General features: G+C 43.0%; 1 protein-coding gene across 3 annotated transcripts in view; it reads left to right on the forward strand.

Moving 5' to 3' along the window:
• The first annotated feature begins 356 nt into the window (after window positions 1-356).
• The window catches only part of RSPH9 (radial spoke head component 9), a 28,207-nt gene continuing 9,054 nt past the window's right edge, over window positions 357-19,509 (forward strand). For 2 of the 3 annotated variants that reach the window (XM_060272922.2, XM_035108193.3), the window contains exons 1-4: window positions 357-583; window positions 2,048-2,210; window positions 3,315-3,444; window positions 4,578-4,724. In XM_060272922.2, the coding sequence (XP_060128905.1) occupies window positions 357-583; window positions 2,048-2,210; window positions 3,315-3,444; window positions 4,578-4,724 (667 nt within the window). The remainder of the gene's footprint in view (window positions 584-2,047; window positions 2,211-3,314; window positions 3,445-4,577; window positions 4,725-19,509) is intronic. The other variant, XM_088666575.1, reaches the window with a different exon arrangement.

Consider the following 19,509-nt stretch of genomic DNA (forward strand, 5'->3'; position numbering starts at 1 on the left):
AATTCCGCAAGCAAAGCTTTCCGGCATCCCGGCGTCGCCGCGGCGAGATCGGAAAAGCTGCGCCTGTTGAACTTTTGCCCGACGCGCTACTGTTAAAGGGGAGGACGCCAAGTCGAAGCGGGGAAGCGTAGTAACAGTTCGGCTTTCATTACAAGCCCCGTTTCTAGGGCGTTGGACTCGTTGGCCGGCTGCGAGGGGGCGGGGCGGGGAAAGATGAGAAGCTGCCTTCGAACGCCGAGAGGGGGCCGAGGCCGACCTTTGACCTCACGTCCAACGCGGCGCCTTGGAGACGGTTGCCCGGCAACGGGACGCAAGCGTCGGGGCCTGCGCTTTCTGGTCCCCACCCCACCCAAGCCATGGATGCTGAGACGCTCCCCTACGCGCTGGACCTCGTGGCGAGCAGCGGCGTGTGCCTGAGCCCGGAGAAGCGAGCGGCCCTGCGGAACTCGCTGCTGCTGGTGCGCCGGGACTACCGCTTCGAGCAAGTCCGCCTGTGGGGCCGCATCCAGGGCACCCGAGGAGCTTACTACATCGCCGAGGGCGTGGGGCCCGACAGGGCGGGGGCCAGAAGCCGCCTCTACAGGTGGGCAGCTGGGCTCGCAGAAGATGGGCCTTGGACTGCGGTGAAATAGGGCAGGTGAAATAGCGGGGAGGGGGGGGGGAGACATGGCTCCAGCAGGCTGTCCGTCCCTGTCTCCCCTTTACTCCTGTGCCTTTAATACGGTAGCTGCTGCTTCCCAGGTAGAGGTTTGCACAGGTGCGCTGTTTTCTAAGAAGTGTTGCGAGTTGCCCCAAAAGGGTCAATTGCCAGACTTTTCAGCCCGTCAAGCTTTTTGCAGCAGCGCAGCACCGCGCTAGAAACCCTAATCTCACAGTCATTGGTTCAAGCCCCACGCTGGGTGAAAGATTCCCCACATTTAAAGAGTTCGACTAGATGATCCTCATGGTCCAACTCTACAGTTCTGTGATTCTAATGGTGAGCCTTAGTTAATCACAGCCACTTTTTTAATCCAGTCAAAACATTAAGTTCATGTCAATGGAACAGAATTCAGGTTGCGAGGGGACAGTAATGTCTAGAACAGGCATCCCCAAACTTCGGCCCTCCAGATGTTTTGGACTACAATTCCCATCTTCCCCGACCACTGGTCCTGTTAGCTAGGGATCATGGGAGTTGTAGGCCAAAACATCTGGAGGGCCGCGGTTTGGGGATGCCTGGTCTAGAAGCAACATCCTCCTGATGCCTTATAAAAAAATGTGTGTGAGAGAGGGAGCGAGGTTAATTTTAATTTAAATGGCAACATAGGCAGAGAGGGCAAGTTAAACTCTAAATGAAAGTTAACACTTGTGGAGAACTTCTGAGTGTTCAGAGCACTTTGCAGGCATTACTGTATCTCCATATTGCAGACGGGGTGACTGAGGCCTAAGGCCATCTAGTCAGAGTTAATGGCATAGGCAAGAGGTGACCCATGAACTTCACAGTGCAGTCCCTTAACAGCACATTCCTATTTAGAAACTAGTCTCATTGAGTTCAGTGTGTCATACTCCCAGGTACATTTGTACTGGATTGTAGTCTTAGTAACTATTTAAAGCCATTTTCTTACTGGCAGTGGCCACTTTGGAGCATGGAGCCACAACATGAGGAAGCTGTTTTTTTAAAAAAGTTGTTTTGCAAGGAAAGGTTCATCTTCCGCCCCTTGCGTGTCCCTGCTTTATATAGCACTCTAGCTTGGTAGGAATTCTGACCTGATCCTTTATGAGTTTGCTACTATCTATTTTAGTTTGGCCCTCAGATTTAAAGCCATTCTGCCTTTCCTCCTACCTAACTATCTCAAGTGGCTTCCCCACCCCTCCTTCACACATTGTGGTGCCATGAGGGGGCAGTTGGTTTTTATCTCTGCATACCATTTGTGGATTCTGTCTGCTTGCCACCTGTTCTCTTGCTTGTTTTCTGTGAGATCTTTCAGTAGACCTCCAAATGCCTGAAAACATGAGTTTTTTGCCAATAAAAATATGCTTTACCCTTTTATTATGTATGTGTGGATGACAGCTTGAATTGTGTGGAATGGAGCCTTCTGCCACCTCCTAATGATGAATTTACTGCACTGACTTCAGTGCTAAAGGGACGTTTCCAAGGAGACCCATCCTATGAATATGAACACTATGAGAAGAAAGAAGAAGGTGAGAGACCATATGAAGAGGAAGCAGCAACAGTGAGTACATTGCAGCACTAATGCTCACAATATATTTTTTCACAATTTGCACTTGTGCTTTTTTGAAGTAAAACATTTGTCCTAGTTTTCTAGGAATGCAGAGCAATATGATATAATTATGATATAGGACTACTAACATTTTAGTCTGGTTCATTTTTTTTTACTAGTGTAGGAATTTAATATTAGGAATTTTTTTAGAATTAGGTACCAGAGATTTGAACTGGAATTTCTTACAAACCTTTCTTATCCATTTAACCTATCTGGTCCTTGGAGCTCACTGGGCTTGGTGCAGGCAAAATGCTAAGTTAAAAGGCTTAACAGAAGCTTTTTATAAACACACACACAAACACACCTGTACTCAGCTTCATACAGATATCACACAGGCATATAAAGAAAAGATACAAAAGAGCTAATTCCTATGTTCCAAGGTTGGAATGGAAAGGTTGTAGAAGTTAGAGGTAGCAGTGGTGACCTGCTATCCTTTATTCACCCCAGCAATCCAGCCACATATTCACTAGTTTGTCAAGAGATTGATGCCAAGCTGCTTCTCCCTCTATCCCTTTTTATACAGTTCTTGTAAAACATTGAGGTTCCATAAAAGGTAATGTACCCCACTCCACTACCCTGCTAGTTATCTAGTCTTCCCTTTCCCTCCACATTTGACTTTGGCCTACACCCCAGATGTATTCCATACATATGAGCTGAATATTCCAGCAAGTCTCTATATACTTATTTCCCACTTCTCTCTGTGTGTGTCTCATGCGGAACACATACATACATGTGCTAAGTACCTTATCAGTTGAACCCTAGTCTTACTTTCCTGTACTCCTTACAGCTGGTCCCTCTTTTCCTAATCTTGCTGTAACCTAATTGCAGGCTGTGGTTCCTGTTTTGACACAGCTGGCTGTGTGTGTGTGTGTTAAAACAGCATCTGTCTTAAGACCCAATGCCATGTAATGAAAATAAATGTATTGGCATATGTTTCTCCTATGATAGATGAAGGCAATATATATTTTAAGGTTGTAGGTGCATGATTCTGTTCCAGTTCTCATTCAAGTATTCAAAACTAAGGTGGCTTTTCTTAATGTTTGCTTTTTTCTATAGAACTTGATCAAGGAAGAAGTCCGTCTTGTATCTGCAATAGATCAGATAGATAAAGCAGTGGGTATTGTTCCACGGGGTGCCTATATAAAGTCACCACTGGGACCTGTGCATGAAAACAGAAACTTTGAAGGTAAGTCCATGTAAGTCATAACTGTGTCTTTGAACACAAAAGTAGCCACAAACAGTTATTTCTTCCATGTTTGACTTGGTGCTGCTACAGTGAGCTGAGGGGAAATAAGGGGATGCACACATACCCGTAGGCGTAAATTAAAACAATAGAAATACTTAACTAACTGACCAATCACTTCGGTTCTGCCCTCCCTAACCAAGTCCTGCCTTTGCCCCCAAATTCTGGCTACGCCCATGGATACATAACCAGAACTATTATTTGTTCCTTCTTGGGGCAACGACAGCACTAAAGTAGGAAAAAACCATATTTCAGTTCATTTTTTGCACTCATGCTCTTTGAGTCATGCTAGTCATGCAAGGAAATGTTACTATGCATGACAGTGTAAAGCATCCTGTCCCTCATGTGGAGGGCCTTAATTATAGTAGGTATATGACAAGCCTTGTACATTTGACAACATAGGCCTATCTGGAATGAATTTGATTTTGGAGCTGTGGTCTAAACCACAGAGGCTACGGCTTGCCGATCAGAAGGTCGGTGGTTCGAATCCCTGCGACGGGGTGAGCTCCCGTTGCTCGGTCCCAGCTCCTGCCAACATAGCAGTTTGAAAGCATGCAAAAAGTCAAGTAGATAAATAGGTACCGCTCCGGCGGGCAGGTAAATGGCATTTCCGTGTGCTGTTCTGGTTCGCCAGAAGTGACTTAGTCATGCTGGCCACAAGACCCGGAAACTGTCTGTGGACAAACGCCGGCTCCCTCTGCCTATAGAGCGAGATAAGCGCACAACCCCAGAGTCGTCCGCAACTGGATCTAATGGTCAGGGTACCTTTACTTTTATCTCAGTCAAGTAGTGCTTTTGGTTATGGTGGTGGTTTGAAGAATGTTTCCTTTGATTTCAGGGCTCAGTTTAGATTGCACCAGCTACCAATATATTTCCCTTGAGCAACTGCTGGTTCAAAGTGGGCTGCATAAAAGTAACTGATTTTCCATGGTACTGCAAGACTACCTATTTCTAGAGGCCTCTATCTACTTCTGTGGGTTCATTTAGTGCCATCAGCACATAGATGCTTCATAAGTCTATTAGATAGTGAGCTTGTAGTAAATTGAAAGATGGCAAAGTTCTTATTAACCCAACAGGTCTGTCTTTGGCGGAGGCTAAAAAATTAAGCTCCTATTTTCATTTCACTGAGCCTGTAAATTTGAAGAACAAAACTCTCCTGGAGAAAGCTGACCTGGACCCTGCCATTGACTTCCTGGATTCACTTGAACATGATATTCCTAAAGGTAGGGAAGATGTGACATTCCAAATGCAAAATGAAAATAGGTTGTGAAGCTTTCATACCCACTTAAGAAGTGCTACCTGCTTTTTCACTGTGTAATAATAACAATAAGCATTTATATGGAGCTTTTTAGTGCTTAAAGAACACTTGTTTCAACCCACTGTAGGTTTGTAGGTCTACAATTCCCATATTCTAGACTGCGGGAAGGACTCTGAGCATGATGGCAGTTTACCTAAGGCCACGTACCGGTAGCTTTTTCATGACTAAGCTGAGCTCACAGTTTCCACTCTTGTTGGTGTGTGTGTGCATAAAAAAAGATGTATGGCCTTCCTTCAATACAATAATTTTCAAAGTGGAGAACAATCTAAATACAGCAATAAAGCACACACACACAAAGGCATGAACCCCATAAGCAGAGCTGCTAAAACAAAATAAAATCAGATTAGGCACACCAAATAGCAAATGCCGCCCCAAAACTAACATGCTACATTATTTCTCATAACAAAACATGATACATATAATTTGTGCATGGTCTGGTTCTTCAAATATACCAACCTTTCCAGTGGCAGGATAAAACACATAAAACCAAAATGAGCTGTTGCATCCTTTCACTGGGTAGCTTGGTCTGTGTCTTGTGTCAGCACCCTGTTCTGCTTGAACTTTCTGTGTTTTCTCTTCATTAAAAGGGGCTTGCAGCAGCCAGTGTCCTGGTGGGCGAGATAAGGCTACATAGAGATAGGAACATTTTTATGTGGTTTGAAGTATTTTGCAAGACCATTTCCACCCAATAGTGCCTCTTATCTAAATGGGGTCTTGTTAACTCTAACCTTGTATCCTGGGCAGTCTAGTTCAAACTTTTCTTTGATAAATCTGTTACCTTGGCAGGAGAAAACGTAACAGTTTAGGAAATGGAGGAATGTGTTCATACACTCATTATTAAATGTGAATATCTTAGCCCCTAAGCGCAATGAAAACAATTAATGTTGCTCTTATTGTTTTCTCATTTATGCTGTTCTTACAGCTCCCTCCTAAAAATACTTTTTGCTTCCATATAAACACAACAAAACTACCAGAACTGAATACAGATTGCTGTTTTGTACAAATATGACCCTTTATTATCTGCAAATTGAACATGTCAGCCCTTCTGAAGTTTCCTAACTCCTCAACACAAATGTTATTACCTCTCCCACTTTCACACATTTCTTTTGCATCCTATATGCTGTTCTTGAGTTCTCATCCTCTTAATCTTTTCTCCAGAGCCCATTGCACACTGCTCAGTATGTTGAATTAAACTATTCCATGTTGTGTATCCAATGCATCTCCTTCACCTCTAGCTACTTTTAGTGCCTCATTAAATACTTCCAACAGAGTTTGTGTAGAAAATGGTGCTTTAGAGTCTGTGGTGCTCAGGCTAGGATTTGGTTTGTAGCTTAGGACCTTTTGTATCATGAATTTTTATATCTTTCACATAAAAATCTTTGCTGATTTTGTTACTGTAGGGCTAACAGTGTTTGTGCTCAGCCATTGTTTCAAACAAGAAGTCAAAAGGGAACAACAAAAAGTACATGAGTTAGTTTTTGTATTTAATGCCTTCCCACCTTTATGGCCAGTATTAGTGAACTTCTCACAGCCAATTTGCTTTTCAAAGACACTAATCTGTTACCTTTACTTCATGAGCAGAGTAGCATGTGGCATGGCTCCTTCCTATCAGTAAGGGTGGCCATGTGTCCTACTTTGCAGAGTATAGTCCTCTGTTTGTAGGGCTGTAAAGTGTAAGTCCTGAATAAAGATAAAGAGCTTTAAGAGGAGACAGCAGGGTCTTTGAAGTTGCTCATCTGCATTCAGTAGACTGAGCATCACAGTCTTGCTCTGGTGAGAGCTCTTGTATTTCTGTTTGAAATATTTCTAAATCTGCATCATACTTCTAAATTGTTATATGCAAATCTATGGTGCCACCTTTATTTTGGCGATGCATAAGTGGTTATTGTACTTATCAAACTCTGTGGTTCCATGACATGGGGAACCAACATGGAAGCTGCAAAGTAAGGGCTTCTAGAGATTAAATATTTTATACTAGTATCATGAAGCCTGTTAAAATAACGGGCGCTAGAGCAGACCTGTTGCTCTAGCAACCTCGGGGACATGCGCAGAGCTGATGAAGCGGCGGGTCTGCACTCCAAGTCCCAACGGATAGAACTGACCCGATGGGGTGGGAGTTAGGAGAAGGCCTCGCTTTCTTTCCTCCTCCACCGAGGCCAGCAAGCGGCCCTACAAATTCCCTTCCCGGACCACCCGGCTCGAGCGCTGCAGCGGCCTGCCTGCCTCATTCTCTCTCCCGCCGGCGTCACTCCTTGCGCGGATGAGGAGGCCGGGCCCATCTCTCCCGTCAGGGCTTACAAAGAAGCAGCAGCAGTGCCCGGCGAAGGGGAATGGGCGGTCCTCATGACTGCCTCGCCGCCTCAGCCTGGCTCGTCTCCCTGCCGGGCCAAGCGGACACCAAGCTCCCCTCTCTGAGCAAGTGTCTCTGCGCTCCAAGTCCCAATGGCTGTCCGTGGGGCACATGCGCAGTAGCGCAATCCCATGGACACACGGACTGGACGCAGAGACACTTGCATATTATTGTTATGAGAAATGTACCCCAAAATGCGTTGCCTTTTAAGAAGGACAGACGCGGGTCGGAAGCTCCAAAATTTGCACTAAGTTCAGCTCCGCCGGGAAAATGACAGAGACCACACGATGCTGTCAGGAAAAACAAACTGATCCCTTTATTGCAGAAATCAAAGCTACAGCTGTAGGGTCCCTGCCTCTGGAAAGAAGGAAGGAACCCCGGGAAATGGTGAAGTCCCCCTATATACCCTCCTGTTCATGCATGGAAATCTCTGGACTAGGAGGGAGGGGGAGACAAGGGCGACGGGTGGGAGATCGGATTAGCTGGGTGCGGAGATGACTTTTCCTTTCAGATGGAGAGATGTCAATCTCTCTTCTCCTGTCGTTGATGGTGCTCCCTGTTGTTTGGCAGGAAGGGCAATCAGTCGAGATGGGTGCAGAGGTGGGGCAGTTCCTGGCGATTTCCATGGGGTGGAAGTCCGCCCGGCAGTGTTTTCCTCCAGGCCATGGAAGGGTGGGCTACGTTGAGGATGGCAATTTATTTGAATAAAGTTGTTCCAGCTAATCCCTCTATTGTCCGTGTGTCCTTGAATGGGTATAGGGTGGTAGTAGGGCAAGGTTCAGGTGGGTTGGGATCATACAGGGTTCATACAGAAAATATACCTGGAAAACATACCTAATGCAGGGATTTCTAATTAAAAGGTAGCAGTCCTGACATATACAGTTCTAAGATATAAAACAGCAATTCTAATACAGAGGCAGCGGATAGAGATTTCATGGTAAGAGAACATATAATAGGCTGTATTATTAACTTGAGTAGAAAAGTTTAACTTTGGATTTGGGCGGTTTCCCCCCCCCCTTCTTCTGGAAACATTGTTTTGTTCTGGTGGAGGGGAGGTGGAGAGGGGAAATGTGTGAGTTTATGCTAACTGTTGTGCATATGCAGATCCTTAAGCCTTCCTTCAGGCAGGGTCGAGTCCTAGCTGGAGCGGTGGGGAGACAGGGAAGATGGCATTGAACAGGATTCTGGGTATTGCAGCTGTCACCCCTCTCTGTTCATTAATAATGGTGTCCTGCAACCCCCCCAATATGATTTTATAACAGCCCCCTCTCTGAGGCAATATTGTTGTGTAACAACCAATCATTGCCTCACATAATATTCTCCATTTCCCAGGTGGTACATTGGCACAACCTAGGGGTATGTGGTGGCGGCTCAAAGGGGGGCTTGGGAGAAGCATTTTATAAGAAATGGTATATGCCTTACATTACCGGGAAGGTCCACCAATGACTGAAAAATGCAGTTTCCTTGGAGTTTGCCTTTTGTGTGTTCTCAGGTGTCAAAGTTAGCTTTCTGGTCCCACACCTCCATCATGGCACAGCAGCAACAATCCCTGGTGAATCCCCTTAGGGCTTTCATATCGACCATGTCACCTGGCACTCACCATAGCTGCCACAGGTTTGGGCATGTCATGAGAGAGATGCCTTTGCCTTGGGCTTTCTATGGGATTTTTTTATTATAGGCTCTGGTCTTGCACTGTAGTAGGGAGTTGCTCAGTTACTCTTAAAGGGAGAAAGCTACTTGCACCTTGGATACACTTGCCCAATTAGAACTGACCCAATTATAATTTATACAGCCCCATAAAAACCATTCTGAAAAGGGCACATGTCCAAATTGGTCAATTTAATTCTATAAGGAATCATTCCAGGTAAATCAAGGCATATACACCTTCTTGTATCTGCTGGTTTCATGAATCCTGAAACTGCTTCTTGGTAAAAAGAAGGCTGGCACACTACAAAGTGCCAGGTGAGATAAGGAAATGTGGTCATAAATTGATCTAAATCTCAATAATGGACTATGCAATAGCCTGATCTATTAGAAAACATGAGTCCTCCATTGGGCGTATAAGGAATAATACCACCATACAATAACTTACTATACATTAAACATGAAAACAATTACACACAAAAATGCCCCCCCCCTTTGTGGAAATAACATATACTTGTCAGGCATAGGTCAACGTTTCTGCATAATATCACGTAACATAAAACATAATTATATATCAGTTGCATATCTTGAGGCCAACTCTTAACAGGGCACAGAGTCCTGAAGTCAAAAGAGAGCATATGTCCTTGCAATTCACTTTCCCCCCTTTGTCAGCCCATATCCTTTTGGAATGAGATAGTTGTGGCCAGTTTGAAAACCCTGGTGTCTGTTGTTGCAGGTAAAAGTCTTGTGGTCCGGAGGATTTGGGTTCAAGGTTTTTTTTCCATCATTGCGTCTGTAGTAACATCTGTAGAAGGAGTATGCTGTAAGGGGCAGTGTTTGGGGTACTTAAGGGCACAGAAGAAGGAAAGGGCAAAGGCCAAAGGGAAGAAGAGGGAAAAAGGGGGAAAAAACATCTCCTGGAGTTTTCTTGGGAAGCTGCAAACAATAAAATCTTGATGCATTAAGTATTTTTTCTATATAATTACTACTGTTGTTAGCTGCTAAGTCTGTTTTCCTTTACCTAGGGGTTTATTATTATTATTATTATTATTATTATTATTATTATTATTATTATTACTACTACTACGGAAAGAATGACTTAGATGTTACATTCACATGTACAGAAATAAAGAGTAGAAATACAAAAAAGTAGAAATGCAAAATAAATCAAAAATAAGAACAAAATAATATTTAGATTACCACTCAAACAACAATTTTTTCAGATGGACTTGACACAAAAATCTCAGATTAAAAAAAAAGAATTATTATCAAATAATATGAAGACATTATAAAGACCATACAGGTTAATATTGGACTGTAACCTAAAGATTTGAAGGTGAATGGTAAAATAATGGGGAAAAACCTTAAAAGTCATCATGTGCTATCTGATAAAAGAGAACTCTATGGGGAAAAACACAGATGGTACCTGAATAAACATCAGTAATAAGTTTTGGAGATGCAGTGAATGAAAGACCTCATTCCACGTGATGGACTGATGGACATGCCCCAAAATATAACAAAACAAAACACTGACATATGAGGAACCAAAATAAATAAATAAATGCTAAAATACACAATTTCTAATAATGAGCATCTCAAATGAAAATAAAGAGCAGCAATCTAAAGTTGTGCAAGTATGGTTAGATTAATTTCATAGACATAATGGAAAAACTGATTTAATAAATGAAAGCAGATTATTTGTAACCTAAAGAGAAGCGTCAAAGTAAAGGAAATATATAAAACTATAGCGGGAAGTAAACTAATACAGTAGGGATTTAAGCTCGTTTTGCAGACTGTAAGGAAAGAAATTACTGTCTTTATCTCTTCACTCCCCCCCCCTTTTTCCCCTTTTTTTTGCTGTGGGAGAAAAGAATAGACACTTGTTACTGGGGTTTAGTCCTTCACGTATCCTTTAGAAATGTTCTTCCTGGGAAAGCTGTGAGAATAATTTTTGCATGTTAGGTTGGAACTTTGCAAGGGGGGAGGTTATGCAGGAGTTAATGCTTGGGGTGAAATGCAAATGTGAGATAAGTATCTGAAGGTGCTTCCTGAATACCCATTGGAAAGGGGGAGCAGACCCTTGGTTTGCATAGTCTGGAGTTTTTTTCTAAGCCCTTGACTAAAATCACAATCAGTATCCTGTTGAAAGGGGAAACAAACAACAACAAAAAGTACTCAAGCGATGAACTCAAAGTGGGAGTGCTGAGATATTTACCTCTGGAAAGAATTTTGCATATTAGATTTGGAATGATGGTCCAACACTTGACCCTTTTGTTTTCTCAAGTGACCCCTGGAGTCAAAGACACATAAGGAAATTTAAACAATTTTCCCCCTGCAGGGCACAGGCCCTTCAGCATTTGGTTGCTGTTTTTGTTTTGTCTTTTAACCTTCTTTTTTCCTCTATTTTTCTCTTCAAGCTGGCATAGCCTCTGTGCATGTACAGAGTTTGTGATTCAGAAATCTATTGTACCACTTGAAAGTGTTGCAGCTGTTGGCTAAGTCACCATTTGAAAAGAGGTAGGGAAGGGTGAATAGGTTAGATTTTACACAGAAACCCAGCAATTTACACTCCCACCAAACCAGCAACAAAAGTGGTCAAATTAAATTCTTTGGTCAGTTTAAATCCATTTCTATAGCTTTTGTATCCTGAGATATTTCTGACACCTCTTATTTCCTGTTCCTTGCTGCTTTGGAAGCAGACTTATAAATCTTAAACTTTTAATATATAAAACTTCAACATCCAGACAACCCAATATTTTCATAAGAAAGCTGCAATAAAAGTTTGGTTAAATTAAACTACTTAATGAAGTCATGGCACTAATTAGCCATGTTTACTGTACTATATAAACATCTCATACCCCAGGCAAAAGAAATCTAGATTTGCCCCCTTTATCTACAGGGTTTTTGGGGTGCAGACTTTTATTCAAAATATTTCACAAATGTGGATTATTATTATTAGTGTGCTTTCCCTCTAGTCATTAGCGGAACAATGACCCGCCCCCTTATGTACGGGTAAATGACCAGTCAGAATTCATAAATTGCAAATGTTTGTTTTTTTAAACAATTTCAGCCATGGCAGACTAAATTCCCTGCCCCCTTATCTATGGGTAATATGGCCAGAGCAGACTTAATGATATTCAACATTCTCACTCATCTCAGCCTCACCATCTTCCAGACTAATTCTTCTGGCCTTTATGTACAGGGATGGTCAAGGCTCATTCTGCTTGATTATGAATTTGTATGTGCTTGAACTGTTGGCTGGAGTTTTGCAGTTAAAAAATAGCTGACAATATGGTGGGGGAAAAAACACCAGACATTCATTTTCAATGCATGATATACCATCTCTACCTCTTTCTAAGTGGCACCTCAAACTCTTCATGCCAAACTTTAAAAATCTATCTTTCCATCCTTCTCCACCAAAGAGTAAAGCTTGACTGAATTCAGGCCATTTCACTAAGCCACCAGAGTTTAAAGTCACTTTTCAGTGCTTGAGTAATCTAGTCCACCCCTTCTGAAATATGGGGATCTCAACACTATCACCGCCCTTAGGATACACATACATTTGAGTACAGATGCCTGACTGGGAAGGAAACACGGGCTATGCCCTATCACGGAAGCACACGTGTGTACTAAGGGAAAAATAAGGAAGGGGAAGATTAAAAGTACCAACGTTATATAGAAGCCTTTAGCAAACCTTAAGATTGGATAAAGATTGGGAAATGTTCAAGACTTTCATATGTGCTTAAACTTTAAACCTTAATAGACAAAGTGATAAAAACTTATATAATCACTCCATAAAAACAACAATGACACTCTTGTTCCAACTCTGAAAACCAATAATCTTTCCTTGCCAGAAAGCAGAGCTGGGCTGAATTTCAACCCATCACCACATCAGACACATTGCCTTTCACATAGCTCTAAAATGGGGGTTAGAAGGGACCCTGAGGTCATTTAGTCTAACCCTCTAAGATACAGGATTCACAAGATTTGAATGAAAATGCCAACTTTATACAGAACCCTTTAGCAGATGAGTTTTTTCCTTAAGAGACTGATATGGGGAGCCCAACAATAACCCTTCTGTCCAACACAATTGAAGTTAAAACTAGACTCAGATAGACAATTCCTGGCTATGGAAGCTCTACTTTTGACAAACAAATCACCTTTATTGGAATAGCTGTTCAATTTTCCTTTAGTCAATATTCATCTAGTCACTTGGAGAAAGACTCCCCTTTGGAGCCTCTCTCAATACCAAACATTTGCACACCTCATGAAGTGAACATTTTCAAGTTTCAAAATATTTTCAAAGCATTGAGCAAGCATTTTCAAACTTACTACTCTTTATTTTCCTTCATCCTGCCCCCTTTTTACTTTTGGAGAGGAAAAAATGGCCTTCTACAGCCTCTTTAAAACAAACCTTTACACACTACTTCCACTCTTTTTAATATTTGCCATGTTTTTGGGTTGATCAAGCCCTTACATAAAAATTATTTAAGCAAGCTTGCATTTTGTTTTGGTTTTTTCTTTTGTTTTTTTTTAGACCCTGAAACATTTCTTAAATACAATTGGAGGCGTCTATCAGAGTTCAGACGGGAAGTAAGCTCTCCTTGGGCTTATTTCTCCCCTGAAGCCTGCAGAGTTGTCTCTTTGGACAGGGGTGCACCCATTTTTGCCCTGGTCAGTCTCCGAAGGGGCACTTGCGCAAGTTCTAGCCCTGGGCAGTCTCCGACGGGGCTGTGGGGTCTCTCGGGGTTCTGGGGACTCCTGGGGAACCTGGGGCACGTCTAAGGAAAGTGGACAGACTCCGATAGGAAAGTGGACCGACTCCGATAGGAAAGTGGGCTTGGGAAGGTTTGCTAAAGGGCTCTCTAAGGGAAAATGGGGTTTGGAAAGTCTCCTTAGGAAAACGTTCTAGGAAAGTGGGCACACTCCGAGGAGGACTCTTATTCCCACCCACAATTTAATAGTGCCACAGCAATCTCCCTGCCTCTTGCTCTCTAGACTCAGATCCTACTGAACGCTTGCCTACGCAATGCCAGATCGGACCTGAGGAAATGCAAAGTAGGAAGAGGGAACGGGCGCACTTGCAATCTCTGGTCATGGGTCATACCTAACAAGGTCGCCATGGCAGAGGGGCGTCTTCACCCGGGATAGCTAGCAGGCGAGAGAAGGTAAAGTCACCCAAGGCTCGCTATCTGGGCAAACTCCGACGGACAACAAGCCTTGGGGAGGGAAAGGGCAGCCGCAAAACTTCCAGCCTGGGCAGACTCCGACGGGCTTTGGGCTTTTTGGCTATGAAAAATAGGAAAGAGTTTGATTGCTGTGACAATTCCCACCCCGAAAAGCCAATTTCCCTATTGATACTCACGTCGCAGCGCGCTGCCTTCTTTTCCTGAAGCTTGATCACCTCGCGACAACAGGAGAAGAAAATCTTGGAAAACAACCCCCACGGCCGTCTGGATCCTGTTTGTTTTCCCTGTGTGGTCCCGCTAAGGATCCCAGTTAGGCCAGAACTCCAGGGACAGTCGGGGAAGGGGATCCCCCCTGCAAATGGCTGGGTGCGCTTGGGCTCCCCAACCACGGCGCCCCAAGAGTACGGCTAAACGGAGTCTCCTGGCTGGCTCGCCATATTGTTATGAGAAATGTACCCCAAAATGCGTTGCCTTTTAAGAAGGACAGACGCGGGTCGGAAGCTCCAAAATTTGCACTAAGTTCAGCTCCGCCGGGAAAATGACAGAGACCACACGATGCTGTCAGGAAAAACAAACTGATCCCTTTATTGCAGAATGCAAAGCTACAGCTGTAGGGTCCCTGCCTCTGGAAAGAAGGAAGGAACCCCGGGAAATGGTGAAGTCCCCCTATATACCCTCCTGTTCATGCATGGAAATCTCTGGACTAGGAGGGAGGGGGAGACAAGGGCGACGGGTGGGAGATCGGATTAGCTGGGTGCGGAGATGACTTTTCCTTTCAGATGGAGAGATGTCAATCTCTCTTCTCCTGTCGTTGATGGTGCTCCCTGTTGTTTGGCAGGAAGGGCAATCAGTCGAGATGGGTGCAGAGGTGGGGCAGTTCCTGGCGATTTCCATGGGGTGGAAGTCCGCCCGGCAGTGTTTTCCTCCAGGCCATGGAAGGGTGGGCTACGTTGAGGATGGCAATTTATTTGAATAAAGTTGTTCCAGCTAATCCCTCTATTGTCCGTGTGTCCTTGAATGGGTATAGGGTGGTAGTAGGGCAAGGTTCAGGTGGGTTGGGATCATACAGGGTTCATACAGAAAATATACCTGGAAAACATACCTAATGCAGGGATTTCTAATTAAAAGGTAGCAGTCCTGACATATACAGTTCTAAGATATAAAACAGCAATTCTAATACAGAGGCAGCGGATAGAGATTTCATGGTAAGAGAACATATAATAGGCTGTATTATTAACTTGAGTAGAAAAGTTTAACTTTGGATTTGGGCGGTTTCCCCCCCCCTTCTTCTGGAAACATTGTTTTGTTCTGGCGGAGGGGAGGTGGAGAGGGGAAATGTGTGAGTTTATGCTAACTGTTGTGCATATGCAGATCCTTAAGCCTTCCTTCAGGCAGGGTCGAGTCCTAGCTGGAGCGGTGGGGAGACAGGGAAGATGGCATTGAACAGGATTCTGGGTATTGCAGCTGTCACCCCTCTCTGTTCATTAATAATGGTGTCCTGCAACCCCCCCCCAATATGATTTTATAACATTATTATATAGGATAAATAGCAATGTTTGAGAATGGTGAATGAGCTTTTCTGTTCCAGTGCCAGAAAGTAGCAATAGCACTTGAAGCAGTTTGGCTTGTCAGTAAATGCCATAAATTTGACACGGCTTCCAATGGATTTCTATCACTAAATGTTTGGGAATTGCTGAATTTGATGAAGAATTGTACAGAATTTGAGAATGGGAAGCTGGAGTGAGAATATTTGTGCTGTGATCTGCATGTCTGCCTTCAGAACAGTTATTCATCCTGCTAAATACAGTTTTATAAATTTGTAACACAAGGTGGCATCCAAATACAGAAATGTCTAAATAAATTCCATATAAATGCATGAAAATATCCCCCAAAATGACAATACCAGTGAAAATACAAAAAAAATTCTGCTCATGCTCACTCTTACAGAAGTGACAGAAAAGTATAGGTATAACATTAGAAGCAGCTGCAAAAGAGAGGACTTTGAAGCAAGTGACAATGGGATAGCCATTTATATGTCTGTGAAAATGTGTAAGGCATGCCTCATAATAGAGCTATGAACTTTGATATACTATAAGAGGTTTTAACAAACAGGCTTGCTATAAATCTTATTATTTTTCAGATACAGCAGATCACTTCATCTGAGCCTAAGCAGTTGCTCTAGTTTTGCGTGGTATATATTACTGACCTGTTGCTTTTGTCTGATTCTAGAACAGAGATCTGATTTTAATCTTGGGCTTTCAATCTTGCATTTATAGAAATTATGTTGAGTTGTGTGATTCTTGAATTGGCCCCTAATTGGCCCTCACACATTTATGGGTATTTAAGATGAACAGAACAGAAATATAGCACATATGACTATAATACACCACATCTACAAAATGTACGGTATATCACAAGCCGGAGCCCCAACTTCTTCCAACTCTTTCCCAAAAATAACTGATGATGGTGCTCATTGTGCCTCATTTCCAGGAGTTACTAATAGGTCGTATTATACAATATTATACTTCCCTCACTGCTTCTGAGGACTATCTGTATCAGAACTATCCAACACTGGTTTCCTTTGTAGGGTTGAACTTTATCGGTACAGCATTTAATGGGGCTTTAGTATTGGGCAATGGGGCCTCTTTGTGCAAGTGCTTGGAGAAAATCCTCCAGGCTTTATGTTAGTGCTTTAATAGATGCAAAAGCCCCAGGTGCTGGGAGGATTGAAGCTAAGAGACATGAACCTGTTTTATATCCAGGCATTAGCACAACTAATTTATTCCCTTTCACAGTCCCCCGCTCCCCCTGAAGTGATTAATCCCCTATCAAGCTCTGTCTCCAGCTATTCAAGAAGCCTGAGTCTGTAGGGTGTTTTTTTTTTTTTTTTACAGCCCCTCGCCAGCAAGCAGACTGTAAGGCAGCCTGTTATCGGTGTGTGGTGGAGGTGGTTTGAAGACAAATGGCTGCCTATCTCCCAAGTGGCCTTGCAAAACCCAACATAGTGCTATGCTGTGCTGGCCACCTACTTCCCCCCAGCCTCCTCTCCCTGCTAACGTTTCACAGATGTGACCTGAGCCCTCCTCTTTCATAGCTTAACACTAAGCAGCACCTCCACAGCCTTGTGAAAACTCTGAGCCAGAGCACTTTACCTCGCAGCCTGCCAAGAGCCACATGGGGACAAGACCTTTCAAGCTGCTTTTCTGAAATCCAAACTAAGAAGTTTATAACGGATAGGGGGGAAGTAATGGTGTCGGAGAGAAAATGATGTTACAAAGAAGGAGTCTGGTGGTGCTTCTCTAGTCTGTTCTTCAGGGGGGAAAGGCAAGCTTATGCAACATGGTAGAACAATCCAGGAAGCAGCCATGCAGTGAAATGAGTTGCTGAAGTATACGCATAACCTTCTGGAGGATAAACGCCTCCCCAGACTGTGTGGATAAGTTGATCTGGTCAAATGGCCAAGTTAGCAGGTAATTTGCTTGTGCGTTAATACTATTTTAGCATTGGACTGCTGTACCAGTCACCTTCCAGTAGGGGACACTGTGGGGTCAGCCTCAGTAGGAAGAACAGAAACCCTAATCAAGTAATATGAGAAAAGTTTGGACTCTTTAAGTGAAGTGAAGACAGAGAAACCAGACTGTGTGTGGTATACGCTGACCTCTTGAACTGTGGATATGGAGAGGAGACTATCAGCCCTGCTAGAGTTCGCACAACTTTCAGAAGGCTATATTGCTTTCTCTTAGTACCAGCATCTTGTGTGTGTTCAGCTCAGGGTCTCCCATGATTTTCCCTATCAAAGGCCACACACTAGGCCTGTTCGTGCCAAGAATGTGTGTCTGTATTGACACTTTTGGAGTCTGATGTTGCTACTCCTACATTGATCATAGGGTGTTCCCTCAAGGTGTGACCTTTTCTTTGGAACTGATCCTTATGAGACAATTGTAACATGAACAAGAGCCAGTTAGAATTGCTGCTTTTGACTTTCTGACCACCCACAATTTGCCCAAATTTTTGGAACCATGCCTATATCTCTTGAGCTTTGCTTCTGTATGTAATAAACTGTTATACTGGGTTTTGGGGTTCAAACTGTCAAGTACTTCAGGGGTCTGGTTTATCAAGAAATCTTGGCTACTCATCGTGAAGGAGACTGTTCATTATTTCTGAGGTGGTTTTACCATCCCAGAGCAAACAAGGACAGGGGAGCCGAGAGTCTGTCGTGTCATTCCAGGGCATGTAATATAGGCTTTTAATTATTTTTTCCCTTCAATAAGTTCCTGCTTCATCTTTTCTTTCAGTTTTGTTATAGGCCTTTTGATTCTGCATTAGGGTTTTACTTTCATTAATAGCTGCTTAATGAAAGTAAAACCCTACCGCAAGAGGCCATTTTTAGGAAACCAGAAGAAAATTTAGCAGAGTCAGACTTTGTAAAGCTCTATCTGCAACTATCTGGTGGAGGTTGCTTTGGGAAAGGAGACATATCCCAGCTTCCCTTTGTAAATGAGGGGAGGAAAGGTAAATGTATAGGTCTTCTTTATGAATGAACTGTATGCAAAGAGCTTCAAAGCATGAGTGAAATATCTGCACAAGCTGAGAAATAAGGATACAAAGCCGCCCCCCCTTTTAAAGTTGACATTAGGGATTCACTGTCTCATAGCTCCCAGCTACCTGTGTACTCTATTTAGTAGTGGATGGTTTGAATATTTCTGAATACCTACTGAATAACTTCTAGAAAGTAGTTTCTCCTTGGCTGTTCTTAATATTTGTGATGAACTCTTTTTGTTGAGCCAGATGTTGAGATCTCAGTGATGGTCATCCTCAGAACTGCCAGTCCTCTTCTTGCATGCTGAAGAACTTTTCTTAAATTACCTGCTGCAGAGTCTGCCAGTCTGACCCTGCACAATTTCTGCAAATGTTGGAAGAATTTTTCAATGTCACTGTCAGAGCATGATGCCTATCCCAGAATTAAATTGTTTTCCTACCATGTGTCCCAATGCATGCCATGGTCAATACAGGATATAGTGGTTTTGAATCCAAATACAGATGTTATCAAGTTGCATTATTTAAAACTGCAGCAACAAAAATAAGTGCAGACAATAAACTGCCAGTGGATTATAAAGGAGATTCACTAATTTGAACAACTAAGTGAGAAAAGCCTTTGGAAGCTGTCATGAGGTTTTTTTATTTGTTATTTTTGTCCTACTTTGTATGCTATTTGTGAATTGGTAGCTTAATTTGCACATTGTATGTCTGTTTCAGACATGTCCCTCTTATTTGTACTGTATGCAATGACCTATGGCAACAAGCAAATATTTATTGTAACGACAGAGCATGTGTGTCTTAGTCTTTGAGGTCAGCATGAGAATTTCAGTTTATATCTAGCATATTTGCTATAGCATATATCTAGTATTTGCAAGTTGTTTTGGCATTGTATTCAGCAATGTATTATTCTATTGCAATAGTACCTGACAGAGATCACTGTTACTAGATTGGAAAGCTAAGATGAGAGA

The sequence above is a fragment of the Zootoca vivipara genome, chromosome 3 (genome assembly GCF_965207765.1).
Source record: "Zootoca vivipara chromosome 3, rZooViv2.hap1.1, whole genome shotgun sequence".
Taxonomy (NCBI): Eukaryota; Metazoa; Chordata; class Lepidosauria; order Squamata; family Lacertidae; genus Zootoca; species Zootoca vivipara.